The following is a 14,126-nucleotide window of genomic DNA, read 5'->3' as shown; positions in this document are numbered from 1 at the left end:
TTTTAGCAAAAAGTCTTCTTGATCTCATTATCAAATTATCTGATGGTTAAATTCTTTTAATTCCTGTGAGATAGAACACAGAAACTTATCACTTAAGGGTTCTTTAGGAAAGCGGATTTGGCTCACCTGAAAGAGCATCTGCCTATCATATGGGAGGCCCAGAGTTCAAACCCGGGGCCTCCTGACCTGTGTGGTGAGCTGGCCCACGCGCAGTGCTGATGCACGCAAAGAATGCCATGCCACGCAGGGGTTTCCCCTGCATAGGGGAGCCTCATGTGTAAGGAGGGCACCCTGCAAGGAGCTGCCCTGTGTGAAAAAAGTGCAGCTTGCCCAGGAGTGGCACCACACACATGGGGAGCCGATGCAACAAAAAGAGACACAGAAGAACACATAGTGACCGGACACAGAAAGCAGACAACTGGGGTGGGAGGGGGTGGTGCTGGAGGGAAGGGGAGAGAAATAAATAAAAAGGGCTCTTTAGTCACTGTCCAGAGGAACAAATCTTTTTCTAAATGATATCTAGTAATCATTTCCCATTTCTCATATTGTTACTCTTCCCAAGTCCCAATCCTCAACTGGAATCAGAGATAGAAGATTTGATGTGGGGTCAAGATACAGTTATTATCCATCATAAGGTCAAAATGGGAACCAATTTCTTTAGTTTTTTTCCCCCTGCAATTATTCAATATGTGTCTGTTGATTAAATGATAATAGTTTCAAAGATTTTCAGTGATAATTTTTTTCAAAATGTAAGAGATAAAAAAACAAAGAAAAAGGTGCCAATAGTGATCTAGTGATGGGAAATTTGTGGTCCTCAACACATCCCAAAAAGGGACACGAAAGAATAAAGTGTGTCTAAAAGAAACACACATAGAGCTTACTGCCTTTATTCTAATACAAACCCTTAATCCTTAAGGGTGAAATAAGAGAAATTACTATATTTTAGACTAAAATTCCAGTATAAACTTAGCTTATAGCAGGAAAAAAAACCTGTGAAATTTAATGTTTATTTAATCTTAGAAAGTTAGTAAAATACTGGCTATACCCTTAATGATCAATAAATTACCAAAAAAAAAAAAAAAAAAGTTTAAAAAATGCTTAAAATCAAACTGAAAAGAACCATCCAGAAAAAATTTAGCCTAAAAGATGACTTCTAATGGGTCACTGTCACCTAAAATAACTTATCTCAGCTAAAATATTTGGCAAATCTTTACATTTGAGCAATTTAAAAATCACAAAAAAATGATTTCTTGCTTCATTCATTCATTCCAACAACATTTATAGAATGCCTCCAATGTATCAGATTCTTTGTCAAGATTTATGTGAAGATAAGGAGCTGGCTACACAATTAAACAAGGATAACAATGACAAAAACCAAAAGGAGAGACAACATCTTGGTTAAAGAAAAAAGAATTATAATTCTCAAAATGTACAATCTCCTTTAAAAAATATGCAATTTCCCTCCTAAAATTTAAGATATATTGTGTCTTATACTTTCACATTACAGCAACGCTTTTCTGACATAGAACCAACGTTAAGAAATTGGGAAAGGGGGGGACACAAAAATCGGCAATGAAGCATATTCTCTACATTTTAAAAACGAGGGAAGATATAGTAAAAAAAACCCAAACTACTTCTATTTTTAAAACCACTAGTGAAAGTAACTGCCATAAAAATTACAAAAAGAAAAATTTAATTATGAGCATAGTTTTCCATGTGACATGAAAAATGGAGCTTAAGAAAAACAAAAGGTGTGTATTACAGAAATAAAAATCCCAAGTATGTTATTAACACTAAGTCTAAAAGGAATTAGAATTTGACACCTCCTCCTGCCAGAAGAACACTACCATGAATCTCAAAATGTATCTCAAAAAGGTAGGTCTGTAGATGGAGGTTAAAAAATAACTTGGGAGTATTTTGATCACTTACTCAGGCCTTTTGATCCCATGTCGTCAGGGATCTCCTGTAGAGAGTAGTCCCCAGAGAGCAAGCAATAAAAAGATAATCAAAGAAAATAGTTGTCAGTAATGTATAAAATTGGTGCTACAATTAGAGACAGTTCCAAGACCATTACAGGTACACATTATCTTAACAGAGCATTTTAGTAGATTTCTAAAAGTTTGAAATGAGCTGGCAGTTATATGTCATTCACCACAAGAATGAAGGGAGCTTGTTTTATCTCAGGCACTAATTAGGGCAGGGAAGCAACATTTGAGACTATTTCTTGCTATTTTAAAAGTAAAATTCACCTCATTTTAATTTTAACTTAAGTGATCTTTCTAATTCAAAAGCTGTGTTCTTTATGAATACCATGCATGGGGGTAAAACTGATGTTAAAACTCTCACAATAAAAAAAAGAATCAGCTTAAGTCACTTCATCGTTTCAAGTTTATTTTGCATTCTATAGAAAAAAATTTGAGAAATTTAAGAAAATTGTGTTTTCACAGTTTTGCTTATCTTTTGTTTTGCCATTTAAATTCCCTTCTTTAGTGATTCTTGATTAAAGGAAGGCTAAGATAAAATGATTAGTTCATTGTAATCTCCTATAGCAATTACACAGGAATTTGAATTTTGTCTTTGGGTTTTGTTCATTTCTATAAACAATGTGTATAGTTAGGTGAGATTCTTTTATTTGTTATGGTATCTAAACTCACCATTTGGTCCTCTTTAATCTTTGAGGGTTTCAATAAAAACTGTTCACTAAAAAAAAAGTAAAATTCAGATTGTCCACAGAAAATGAAAAGATAGGATAAAATGGACTGATTCCAGATGATCTACTATCAATGACTGGCCATGCTATACCTTGAAATGAGTCAGTAGCTTCTCAGGAATTCATGATTTTCCTCTAAAACATTCTTCAATCTATAAATGTTAATTGTTTCTCATGAAAGCCCTCACATCAAATAATTGTAAACATATAATTAAAAGTATTGTTTACTTTAACTTAAGAATTTCTAAGGTGCCATAAAGATTTAAAACTGGCCACAAGTGAATCTATGCCTTTTAAGTTGCCCTGGTTAAGACAATCAGAAACCTGTTGCAGCTCTTGAAACTGTCTCCATGGTAACAACCAACTGCAGGGCAGTAGGTCCCTCTACATTTATTTTCAGTTGACCACTGGATCCACATACTTACGGTCAGCATCACTTGTTTCTTGCTCACTCTGGTCCTTGTTCTTGTAGAAGGGAAATTTTCGGGAAAAGAGGTTCTTTTTACGCTTGTCATTGAATGACTGCTGAAGAAGAGAAGGAGGGGCAAAACAAAGGGATGTCTACTGTCTGTGTGTACAAAGGCCCAGCCTAGCAGCTCTGTGGAAGCTGACTCCTGTGACCACAGTGTGCAGTTTCTATATGAATTTTACTTTAATTGCATTTAATGAGAATATCTGATTTTGTACGAACTCCTCTACTTCTAACCTTTATAAATCAAAATATTTAAAATGTTAAAGTGTATAAAAGGAATAAAATAAGGAATAACTACTACTTGACTGAAAAAGGGAAGATTAAATCAGATTAGCTACTACTATAGTACAAACCAAGTTAAGTGATCTGTTGTATCAATTCACACTTTTCTAGAAAAATGTCCAGGTACTAGGTACTCTATAGCAAGTCATTTTAAATATTATTCCAGCTGTTCAATAAAAAAAAATATATTACGTAGTAATCTTCATTTTCCTTTGGCATTAACAAATTTTTCCCTCCCTCCTTTCCTTCCACCTTCCTTTTTTTTTTTTTTTAGTGAGTGGCTCCAATGAACTAACAAGCCACCATTAAAAAGGAAACCAAAACAATTACAAGAAAGATGCTAATCCTGAATATTGGAGGAAAAAAAAAACCAAAAAACTTATTTTTGGAAGAACAAAACATAGTAACGAAATGTTTATGGCATGAATCAGAATATGGAAAGAAAACAGAGGTCCATTAAGCATATTAGAGTCCAGCAAAAGATTTTCAATGTTCTCAGCCAAGGAAGAGGAGTTCGAAGTGTCCTGGTCAACTCTAATGATACACAACTGATTCACTTGTCTTTAAGTTCCACTGTATTCATATATTTTAGAAATATATTTCTATATAAAAATAGAACAAAATCATTCTTATATAGATTAAGCATTGGGTCCCAAATAAAAATTAGCTTGGTGCCCATAAAAGCTACAAAGACAATTAAGATTCTAATAGTTTACATAATTGCTATGTGGGAGCTGAGCAGCTGATTTGATGTTCCTTATTGCACAGACGTTAGAAATTAGTTTCTTCTCTTCTTGAATGTCCCATTTGTGCATTCATAGTTTTAAGAGCATGTAGTACCAAGAATGATGAGACCATAAAAGAGAAAAAGCTTCTGTGATTACTCTCTGACATAGGTATCCATGTCTTGGAGGAAATGGCCTTACCCACCTGTGAAATTGGGAATTGTTATAATTTTTTGTTTGTTTGTTTGGAAGAGCAAACAATACAAAATAAGTTTTTTTCTAGGGATCATCCATGCCAAAGATGCTATCATTATTTTGAAGCATATCACCACCAGGCAGGATACTTCTGCATGCCCATAATTTTAAGTATATGACCTGATGATTAAGGTGCTTAACTAGATTAAAGACTCTTTAAGCTCAAATTCTATAAACTGAAAGGATTTATTTTGGTAACCTTTACAAAAACAAAGTTCAACTTCCATTTTTACCTCTTCATATAAAAAATTCCTTCATATCAATAACTCAGGATTAACTAGCTCATAGTTCATAGCCTCACAGATTGTTGCATTTCAATCCTAAATTTTCAAAGGCATGTCTGAAGAACTGGATAACAAAGAACTCTGGCCAGAGGTTGAAAATTCAGCTGATGAGGAAAAAAATACTGTTGAAGATCTGGGTTTAAAACTATTTTATAAACTGTCAAGTAGCATTATTTAAATAAAAATCTTTCCTTGAATCTAAATTTAAGAAAGGAAAAAAAATTTAAGTTTCATTAGAGAAAAATTTATGATAATGTAATTTAGGGAAGGACTAAATCTTTCCAATCATAACAATCACTGGTTTTTAAATTTAGTGATAATTTTTATGATATCTGATAAAATTGATAATACATTTTTTAAAGATTAGTTATCCCTCCTACTGCATATATAGTGGTCAGAGTCAGTTTCACAGCAAACAACCAAAAGAAACACGAAGTTCAAAATGTCCTAATTTTTGATATCTTTCAAGTTAGTCAAAATGAGATATCTTAAAGATATCATAACATAAGACAGAAAGAATTAGTTAAGAAGTATATTAATTGTATTATGTTTAACATTCTCAAGAATTTATTAAAAGGAGAAATAGCACAAGCAAACAAGACAAAGATGTGTAGGGAAAACACAAAATTGAAGAGACATGCTATCTCCAGTTTCTCTATATTTTATATTTCCAATAAAAAATACACTTTTGTCATTAATGTTATGTTGCAAAAAAGATACTTAGTGTAATATAAGAATTGATAAAATATTGCAAATTCATGATAAAATATTAAATATCTACTTTCATATGTAGTATTTCAAACAGTCAAATGAGTGTAAAAATTTTAATGAGAAACTGAAATGTTATGTTTGTAATGGAAGTAAAGTTCACAAACCACCATGTAAGGAAAAGAGAATTCAGAATGGGAAATGGTGTTATGGAAAGAAATGCAGTTCTATATCAATGGCAAGCGTATTTTTACCCCACTTAATATCATGCATTCTTTTGGTGCTGTGTTAGAACACAGTGACTGTGTATAAAGTTGGTTACAGTCCACAAACAAGACTAAGATTTAAACATGTCGTTAATTCAGTTAACTTCTCACAGTATGAAAGAAAAGTTACAACATGCAACCTTTTTTTTTCAATTTCCAATTCACTGACAGTTATATTTTATTAAATTATATTAAAAGGCATATAAAACAAGAAGAAAAAGTACTGTACATATTTCAAATCTTGATCATTTACTTGGGATTTTTCCTGTAATAAAATTTTCTATTTTAAATATTGCTTCTGATCACACCAATAATTTTATTTTCTGAAAGCTACAAATTAATTTTTAAGTAATTTATCTAAAATAATTGAAAACATTATATAATTTACTCATTTAATTTATTTGATCAAGGATCATTAATGCTAAAGCTTTTCATTGGAGTGTCTTGTCATATCAGAGATGTACAGAGAGTAAATTTATTTGCCAGGTTAACTTCCCACATTCATTTGAAATATGATAGAAAGACTTGTAAAATTTTTGTTTTCGATTAAAAAAAAAAACAACAAATCAAAACAAAAAGCACTGCTGTGCACAGTATTTCCATATATCATGTGTTCAGGTCTTTCTTCAGGATTACTGCTAGAATACTCTACTCCATTGCAGTAAGTTTAGGATAACTGGAAATTATACAGGAAGAAGCCTGTAATATCTTTGTAATCTACAGACATCCCGAATTTTCAGATCCAGGCAGGACTTTTAAAATAAATGAAAATGCACATCTAAAATATGTATGAAAGAATTCCAGTATATTTTTTCACCAACTACACACCATCTGCCTCTTGACTGTCCCTTTCCTTATTTTGCTACAAATAAAAATTCATATTCATTTGAACGTTTAAAGCATAAATTCTAATATGAGATTTTATCAGGACTTTAACAGAACAAGGAGGAAAGAACAAGGAAATATTTATGAATTCACCCTTGCAAGAACTCATAAACTTATTTTATGACCTAGCTAATATTTTTGGGCCATTTTCTCTGAAAATTCAATTTTAAATGATCTATCGTGTTTAACACTGGTGACACTAATTTCTAATTGGACATGTGAAAGGAAGTTGAATTCATTTCATTTATAAAAGCAACTTTAACCAAAATATGTTACTAAGAATATATCCAATGACAGTCTGATATTTTGGAAAGGTCTGTGAAATTGGTACTTTAATTTGAAAAATACTTATTTTAGTGGTTACTATTGTGAAGTACCATGACAAATGCTGTTTATAGTTAGTTCCTATGACAAAATCCTTCTCATTCTAATAACATAGCTCAACCAAAAATTACTGTCCTTAACTATTAATTTCTATAATAAGAGCTTTCACATACTCACCCCTTTATCTCCTCTTGTTTTAGAATTGAATTTCACTGTTTTTAACCGGGCTCTTTCTTTCTTCTCAACTCTGTCAAAGTACAGAATATTATTTTTTAAGTATATCAAACACACAGGAGTCTTACTGGAAATGACCAGAACCGATACCTTTATATTGGGCATTTTTGTATTCTAAAACTTTAAGGAACCATCTTGGCTTGCATCCCCAAATTAATTGTTGTTGTTGTTTTTTAAAAAATTGTTGAAAAATGAAATGATCCATTTTATATGAAATAAAACCACTTGTGAAATATCAAAATATAGTATAAATGTGTATGTATGTGTTTATATGCACTCAATTCCATAATACTACTACAAGTAGTATGAGGCACCACTTCTGAGTTTCTGAGAGAAAGCAAATGTGGCAAAATGTTAACTGATGAAAGTAGGTAATGGGTATATGGGTGTTTATTGTAATAATCGTGCATTTTCAAATACTTATTTTTCTACAGAACTGAAATTTCTAAAAATAAAAAAGTGGGCAATAAAGAAAAAAATTAAGCTTAACTTCAATGACATATATGTATATATATAAAAAAGTAATCACTAATTTTATAGTTAAATTATGGTATAAAAATTAAGAGTTTGAAAGTATCCTAGGAAGGATATATAAGAACTGGTAAGCTTGATTATCTTTGTGAAGGTGAAATAGGTGCCTGGAGAACATGGATAAGAGGAAGCCTCTTAACCTGTTTAAGTGTTACCTATTCAAAATAAGCAAGCAAACAAAAGGCACAACAATAAAACAAAGTAAAACTGCATGTGAATTAAACTTAATAAATCCGTGGCTTCCAAAACAGTAATTATGTTGGTATATAAATGAAAAACCTACTAAAATGGCCTATGATAAAATGCATTTACTTTTTCTTTATTAGCTAGCTACATAGTTTAGTAAAGGTGTAGGAGACCTTTAGTATTCAGGGATTTCAAACTTTGGTTTTTTACTATTCTAAAGAATCCTGAGGGTTCAGGATATGCATAATTTGTAATTTTGCCTAGGCACTTATTAAGGATAATACAAACTAGCATTTAGTGGGTGAGCATTTACAACTCACTTTGTTTTCTAATCATTATCTTGTTCACTAAGTAGCTGAGTGATTAAAATTGTGGTTATCTGTAAATACTGTTCCTGAAAGAAATTGTAGGAGTTAAAATTCCTTTCACTATTATTAGAAGTTAAGAGACCTAAGCAAGAGATAGTTCAATTCAAGACAATACAAGTTTTGAATACATTCAAGAACGAAATGGCCTAATCAGTTGTGGTTTCAAACTACATTTTATGGGACAAAACTTATATTCTATAATGCTGTTTATGAATCTGGGGATTTGAAGAGGTCTCAAGATGCTCTCTTACATCTTTTGTTACTTTGAATCTCAATCTATGGTACTGTTATACAAAATGAAAAAAATCTCTCTCCATACCAGAAAATGTTTCTCATCTATTGTAGGCAAATGTTAAACCTCTGTTAAGATATGGGACTCCAATGGATAAAACAATTATTAGGATCTCTGACCTTAATATTCAAGATGTGAGGTTTCCATTGACTCAACAAGGCATACAAAGTATAAAAAGTATTTCTATATTAAAGCAGACTATTTTCTGTTTTAGAAAAAGGTAATGCTGATGGTTGTGTTGCTAAGAGGATTCATCATCAAATACATAAGTTAGCCAAATATTTGATTCCTGTTAAATACACAGAGACAACAATAGACACAATCCCCTATACCATAATTTTAAGTCTTAGGAATACTTAAATGATATTAATTTTCAACTTCTTACTTATGTAGACAGAGGTCTAAAAACAGGTATATGACTTGTTATATTTACCAATTGCAGAGGCTCCAACAAAGAAAAGAACATGTTTATTGCATCATAAGCTTGATCTGAATAATAAACATCACTTTGTCTCATTAACAATATTTGCTGACTACCTTAAAATTTAAGAAGTTTTAGCCAATAATTTGGAAAAATCAGATCTTATAAATATGCATCTTGGGGAATTATGAAGAAATAGTTTTATACCTTTCCCTCTAAAGTAGAGACATTTAACAGCATTTTAGAGGCCTTAGAGGGATTTACAGAAGATCATCCTTTATATAACAGCTTGCATTAAATTACTTTGGCCACTAGATGGTAAGTATGTACCAATGAATAAAATAGTTAAGAGCAAAAAAGAAAGACCTCTAAATTAAACAAGGAAAAAAAGAGATGCGAAGCATATTACTAGATATTCTAAAAAATATCCCATTTAATTACAACACTTCCAGGTGTTAAGAAGCCCCAAAGAGGCAATTTACACAATCAAAAAATCCAAATTTGTTTTCAATTCACTTTCAATTCTCTTTTCCTCCAGTGGTATAAATACATGGCACAATGACTTAAAATATACTTTTGTTTTTAGCAACTTTCAGAAGCTTTATAGAAATTTCTGCCTGGGGACATATTATCTAAATATGTCACTGGCTACAACATAAATAAAATTAAACGGTAGTGAAACACAACATGGAACATCAAACATTAAAACAATTATTTCAGTAAAAGAAATTTAAAGGAACAGCAATTTTTGCATATGATGTCCAACTTTCAAATGGAAAGACTGTAACTGACTTATATTTACCTTCGTTTACTGGGAATCACTCCAACTTCATCACTCTCACCCTCTGGTGTAACCTGCCTGGCTTGCCACCACTCATCATCAGAAGCATTAATAACATGAAGGATGTCTCCAAATTTGAAGTTCAGTCCCTGACTGGGAAGGCCACTGTCTTTAGTCTTGTCATAATCAAAAAGGGCTCTAGATTGAGAAGAAAAAAAATTCCAGAAATATTTGTTATAATGATATTATTATAAATAATGATGTTAACATATTAAATATAGAATTCTGAAAATGTAATTATGTGGATAGATAAGTAATATGGCATGGTAGACAAAATAATGCTAAGCTCAATTCTGTACTGCATATAAGACAAAAAAAATAAAAGATAGAAAAATTTACTTGCTATGCTTATAGCTTGTTGTTGGGTAGGCTACCTTATTTCTTCTAATATTGTAAGAGAAAAAAAAATGCTTTTAGTGCAATTCAATGACAATCCACATTGAACCCTAAGATGAAGATAAACCTAGAGAGTTGCTCTAAATAAACGAACAAAGAGTAAACATTAAGAGATTTACTTTTTTTAAAAAGATTAGACATGCTTGGAAAAACAAACTTTCTGATAGATTTAATTCATTAGTTGTGGATTTTAAGACCAGATCACCACAGTGCAGGGGTTCTTAACCTTTTTTGTTCCATGGACCCCTTTGCCAGTCAGGTGAAAACCATGGACCCCTTACACTATACTGTGTATCACTTAATAAATATATCACACCCACACCAAAATGTTCCCACAAGAATAATGTTTTTTTGAATTTCAATTCAAGTTCATGGGCCCTTTAAGAAACCTTGCCATAGTGATCATCCTGCTAGTTAATTATTTCTCTGATTTGTTCACAAACCTAGATTAGAGCTAATAGGGCTTTTAGAGCCAACAGCAATGGTGAAACCTAATGATCACAATCAAGTGCCTAATATTTTAGAAAAAAATATTTTATGAACTTAATATGGTAATTGCAACATATCAATATTTTTTAATTTTTAAAAAAGAAAATATTGTGTCCTACCACTTGATTAGTGAATGTACAATATTTAAATATATTAAATTCTAAAATCCAGAAGCGCTCTCTAAAGAGTATAGGAAAAAGATCCTAGCAATTACATTTATATATATACGCTTTGTTTAGTCTTTTCCTCTATTTTGGCAAATGTAATAAACACCACCCAGCTTTTAAGAAATTATCTTCTAAATAAAACTGAAAAGGGGTGAAATTATGTGATGACTAAATGAATGAACTAGTGGTTAATGGTTTTCAAATGTGTTCCTTCAAGTTCTTTCAGGGACTAATGGTGTGAGAGAGACAGGGAGGAATGAAGAGTGGGAAGGCTCACTTATACGTATATTAAAACATATATAACACATTGGGTTTTATGTGAAGAAATAATTCTAGAGATGAAAAAGAAAGATTATAAATTATATATATGTTAAGTCATAAAATAAACTTCATCTACTAAATTCTGAATTCTAAGGAACTACCTTTCTATTAGAAAAGTATTACAGATAACCTCAAACAATACAAAGGTGTGATACAGTCATTGATTAACTAATTACTTAAAAAGGCAATGTAGTAGATATGGTAAAGGTAAAAATGACAAAGAGGATAAAGATGCAAATAAACACTGATAAAAAGTAAAGCACTTTAAGAGGTAGAGCAAATGTCAGAAGATACTAATAAAAGGGAAAATACTATCAACATTTATATGGTTATAAATTAATTTTTTGAATTATAAAATATAATTATATTATTGATGAGTAACGAACAAAAGAAAATAAGCTGCCTACAATCGCTACTACCCAAATGTTTGCATTTTAGCTTTATCTTTTAATAGATCTGATTCATAAAAAAGGAACACAAGAAATACATATGTGAGTCATTAGTCATAAAAGTGTAATAAACACCTGTTAACCTTCTACCCAACCTAAGACTATACACACTATGGTATTAACAGTAACTCACATTCACCTATGTCTGTTTCACCTGATCCTGCCTCCCTGGGATCTAGAGTCAACTACAATTTGGATATAGTATTTATTATTTCCTTGACTTTAATCATAAACATATCTGTAATATATATATGTACACACGATGTGTGGTTTTGCTTATTTCTGAGCTTTAGAAAAAGGTTATCACACTGAATGTAGTCTTTTGTAGCACTGATTCTTTTTGAAACTAAAAATAAATGTATTGAAAAACAAGACTTCTGATTACCTATGGCAAACTGGCTACATATGTCTATTTCATCTTCATGCTGAAACTCACTACAATAACAATCAGAAAACAAGACAAACAGAAAAGAGATAAGACAACAGTAGAAAAATTTTAAACATATTTTTGGATGTTGGTAACTAAACTTAGTATAGTGGAAGAAGCTCTAACTGGGATGCCTGAAGAGAAGGATCCTGAAACTAGATTTATTCCACAGGACCCTAGAAATGTTCTTGAATTAGAGGTGTATGGTACTGTGGCAGGTAGGGATGAGTTAGTACTGAAAACAGAAAGATTGGTGGAAGCAGTGTATATAGTATTTAGCCCTTTCCTGCCCCTTTTCCTGCCTCAGACCCTTTTCAAGGCCAGTGTTTATTCTCTGGAGAAATGAATTTGAGAAACTCTGTACTCTGGAACTTGGTGGGGAGGGGGAAGGTGCTGGGCTGAAAACACCTGTATAAACAGGAAATTTAAAATTTTTTTCTTTTAAAAAAAAACAAATATTGATAAGTATTAATAAAGCATAAATCCATTCAAAGTGTACAATCAATGGTATTTGATGTAATCACATATTTGTGCATTCATCACTTCAATCATTCTTAGAGCACTTTCATTATTCCAGTAACAAGCAGAGTAATATAAACAAACAAAACCCATTACCACTCAGTTTCTCTATGCTTCCCCTGCTGTACATTGCTGCTATCCTGTTTCCTTCTCTCTAGTGTTTATATTTTATAAAAACAATCTTATATATGCAATATCATCCATATCTGTGTTTTACATAAGGTTTTACTATCTTATATAGTCCGATGTTACAGTTTTTAGCTTTCCTTCTAGTAATACACCTGGCCTTAGACTTTCCTTTCAACCACTGTTATGCCCATATAATAGCTCTGCAAGTCACAAACACCATGATATGCTTACACTGTTTCTATTCATTGCCAAACATTTACAAACAACCTTTTTACTAATTCTCCACAGATTAACCCTCAGCTTTCCATTCTCTATCCTCCTCCTATTTTCTGATGACCTATATTCTATTTATTACTGGTTTATCCATTGTTTATCCATTCATCGGTTGATGGACACCTGGGTTGTTTCCAACTTTTGGCAATCATGAACAATGCTGCTATAAACATCAGTGTGCAGATGTCTGTTCATGTCTCTGCTCTCAGTTCTTCTGGGTATATACCTAATGATAATATTGCTGGGACACATGGCAAGTCTATATTCAGTTTCCTTAGGAACTGCCAAACAGTCCGATACAGTGGCTGCACCATTTTACCTTCCCATCAACAGTGAACAGCGTTCCTATCTCCACATCCTCTCTAACATTTACAGTTTTCTAGCTTTCTAATAGCAGCCAGACTATTAGGTGTGAAATGATATATCACTGTAGTTTCGATTTGCATTTCCCTAATCACTAGTGGTGTTGAACATTTTTTTCATGTGTTCCTTCACCATTTGCATTTCTTTTTTGGACAACTGTCTTTTCAAGCTTTTGCTCATTTTTTAATTGCATAGATTTTTTTATTGTTAGGTGGTATAATCTCTTTGTATATCATGGATATTAAACCCTTATCAGATATGTGATTGTCAAATATTTTCTCCCATGGAGTTGGCTGCTGTTTTACCCTTTTGAAAAAGTCCTTTGAGGTGTAAAGGTGCTTAATTTTGAGGAGGTCCCATTTATCTATTTTTTTCCTTTTGTTCCTCATGCTCTGGGTGTCAGGCTTAAGAAACTACTGCCTACCACAAGATCTTGAAGATGTTTTCCTACTTTTCTTCTAGGAGTTTTATGGTTGTCACTTTTTTTATATTTAGGTCCTTGATCCATTTTGAGTTAACTTTTGTATAAGGTGTGAGATAGAGGTCCCCTTTACTTCTTTTGGGTATAAATATCCAGTTCTCTCAACATCATTTGTTGAATGGACTGTTCTGGTCCAGCTGGGAGGGCTTGACAGCCTTGTCAAAAATCACTTGACTGTAGATGTGAGGGCCCATTTCTGAACTCTCAATTTGGTTCCATTGGTTAACGAGTCTGTCTTTATGAAAATACCATACTGTTTTTATCACTGTAGCTAAGTAATATGCTTTAAAGTCTGGAAGTAAGAGTCCTCCAACTTTGTTCTTTTTTA

At 32.1% G+C, this 14,126-nt stretch overlaps 1 protein-coding gene across 15 annotated transcripts in view; it reads right to left on the bottom strand.

Annotated features, from left to right (window-relative positions):
• Nucleotides 1-14,126, bottom strand: part of DLG1 (discs large MAGUK scaffold protein 1) — a 281,505-nt gene that overhangs the window by 35,953 nt on the left and 231,426 nt on the right. For 6 of the 15 annotated variants that reach the window (XM_058295595.2, XM_058295593.2, XM_058295590.2 and 3 more), the window contains 3 exons: nucleotides 9,746-9,922; nucleotides 7,089-7,158; nucleotides 3,136-3,235 (listed from right to left, as the gene is read on the bottom strand). In XM_058295595.2, the coding sequence (XP_058151578.1) occupies nucleotides 3,136-3,235; nucleotides 7,089-7,158; nucleotides 9,746-9,922 (347 nt within the window). Of the gene's footprint in view, nucleotides 1-1,929; nucleotides 1,964-3,135; nucleotides 3,236-7,088; nucleotides 7,159-9,745; nucleotides 9,923-14,126 lie in introns of all 15 variants that reach the window. The other 9 variants (XM_058295597.2, XM_058295598.2, XM_058295594.2 and 6 more) reach the window with 2 other exon arrangements.

The sequence above is a fragment of the Dasypus novemcinctus genome, chromosome 4, assembly GCF_030445035.2.
Source record: "Dasypus novemcinctus isolate mDasNov1 chromosome 4, mDasNov1.1.hap2, whole genome shotgun sequence".
Lineage (NCBI taxonomy): Eukaryota > Metazoa > Chordata > Mammalia > Cingulata > Dasypodidae > Dasypus > Dasypus novemcinctus.
Note: the sequence above shows the minus strand (reverse complement) of the source record. Positions and strands in the feature narration are given on the sequence as shown.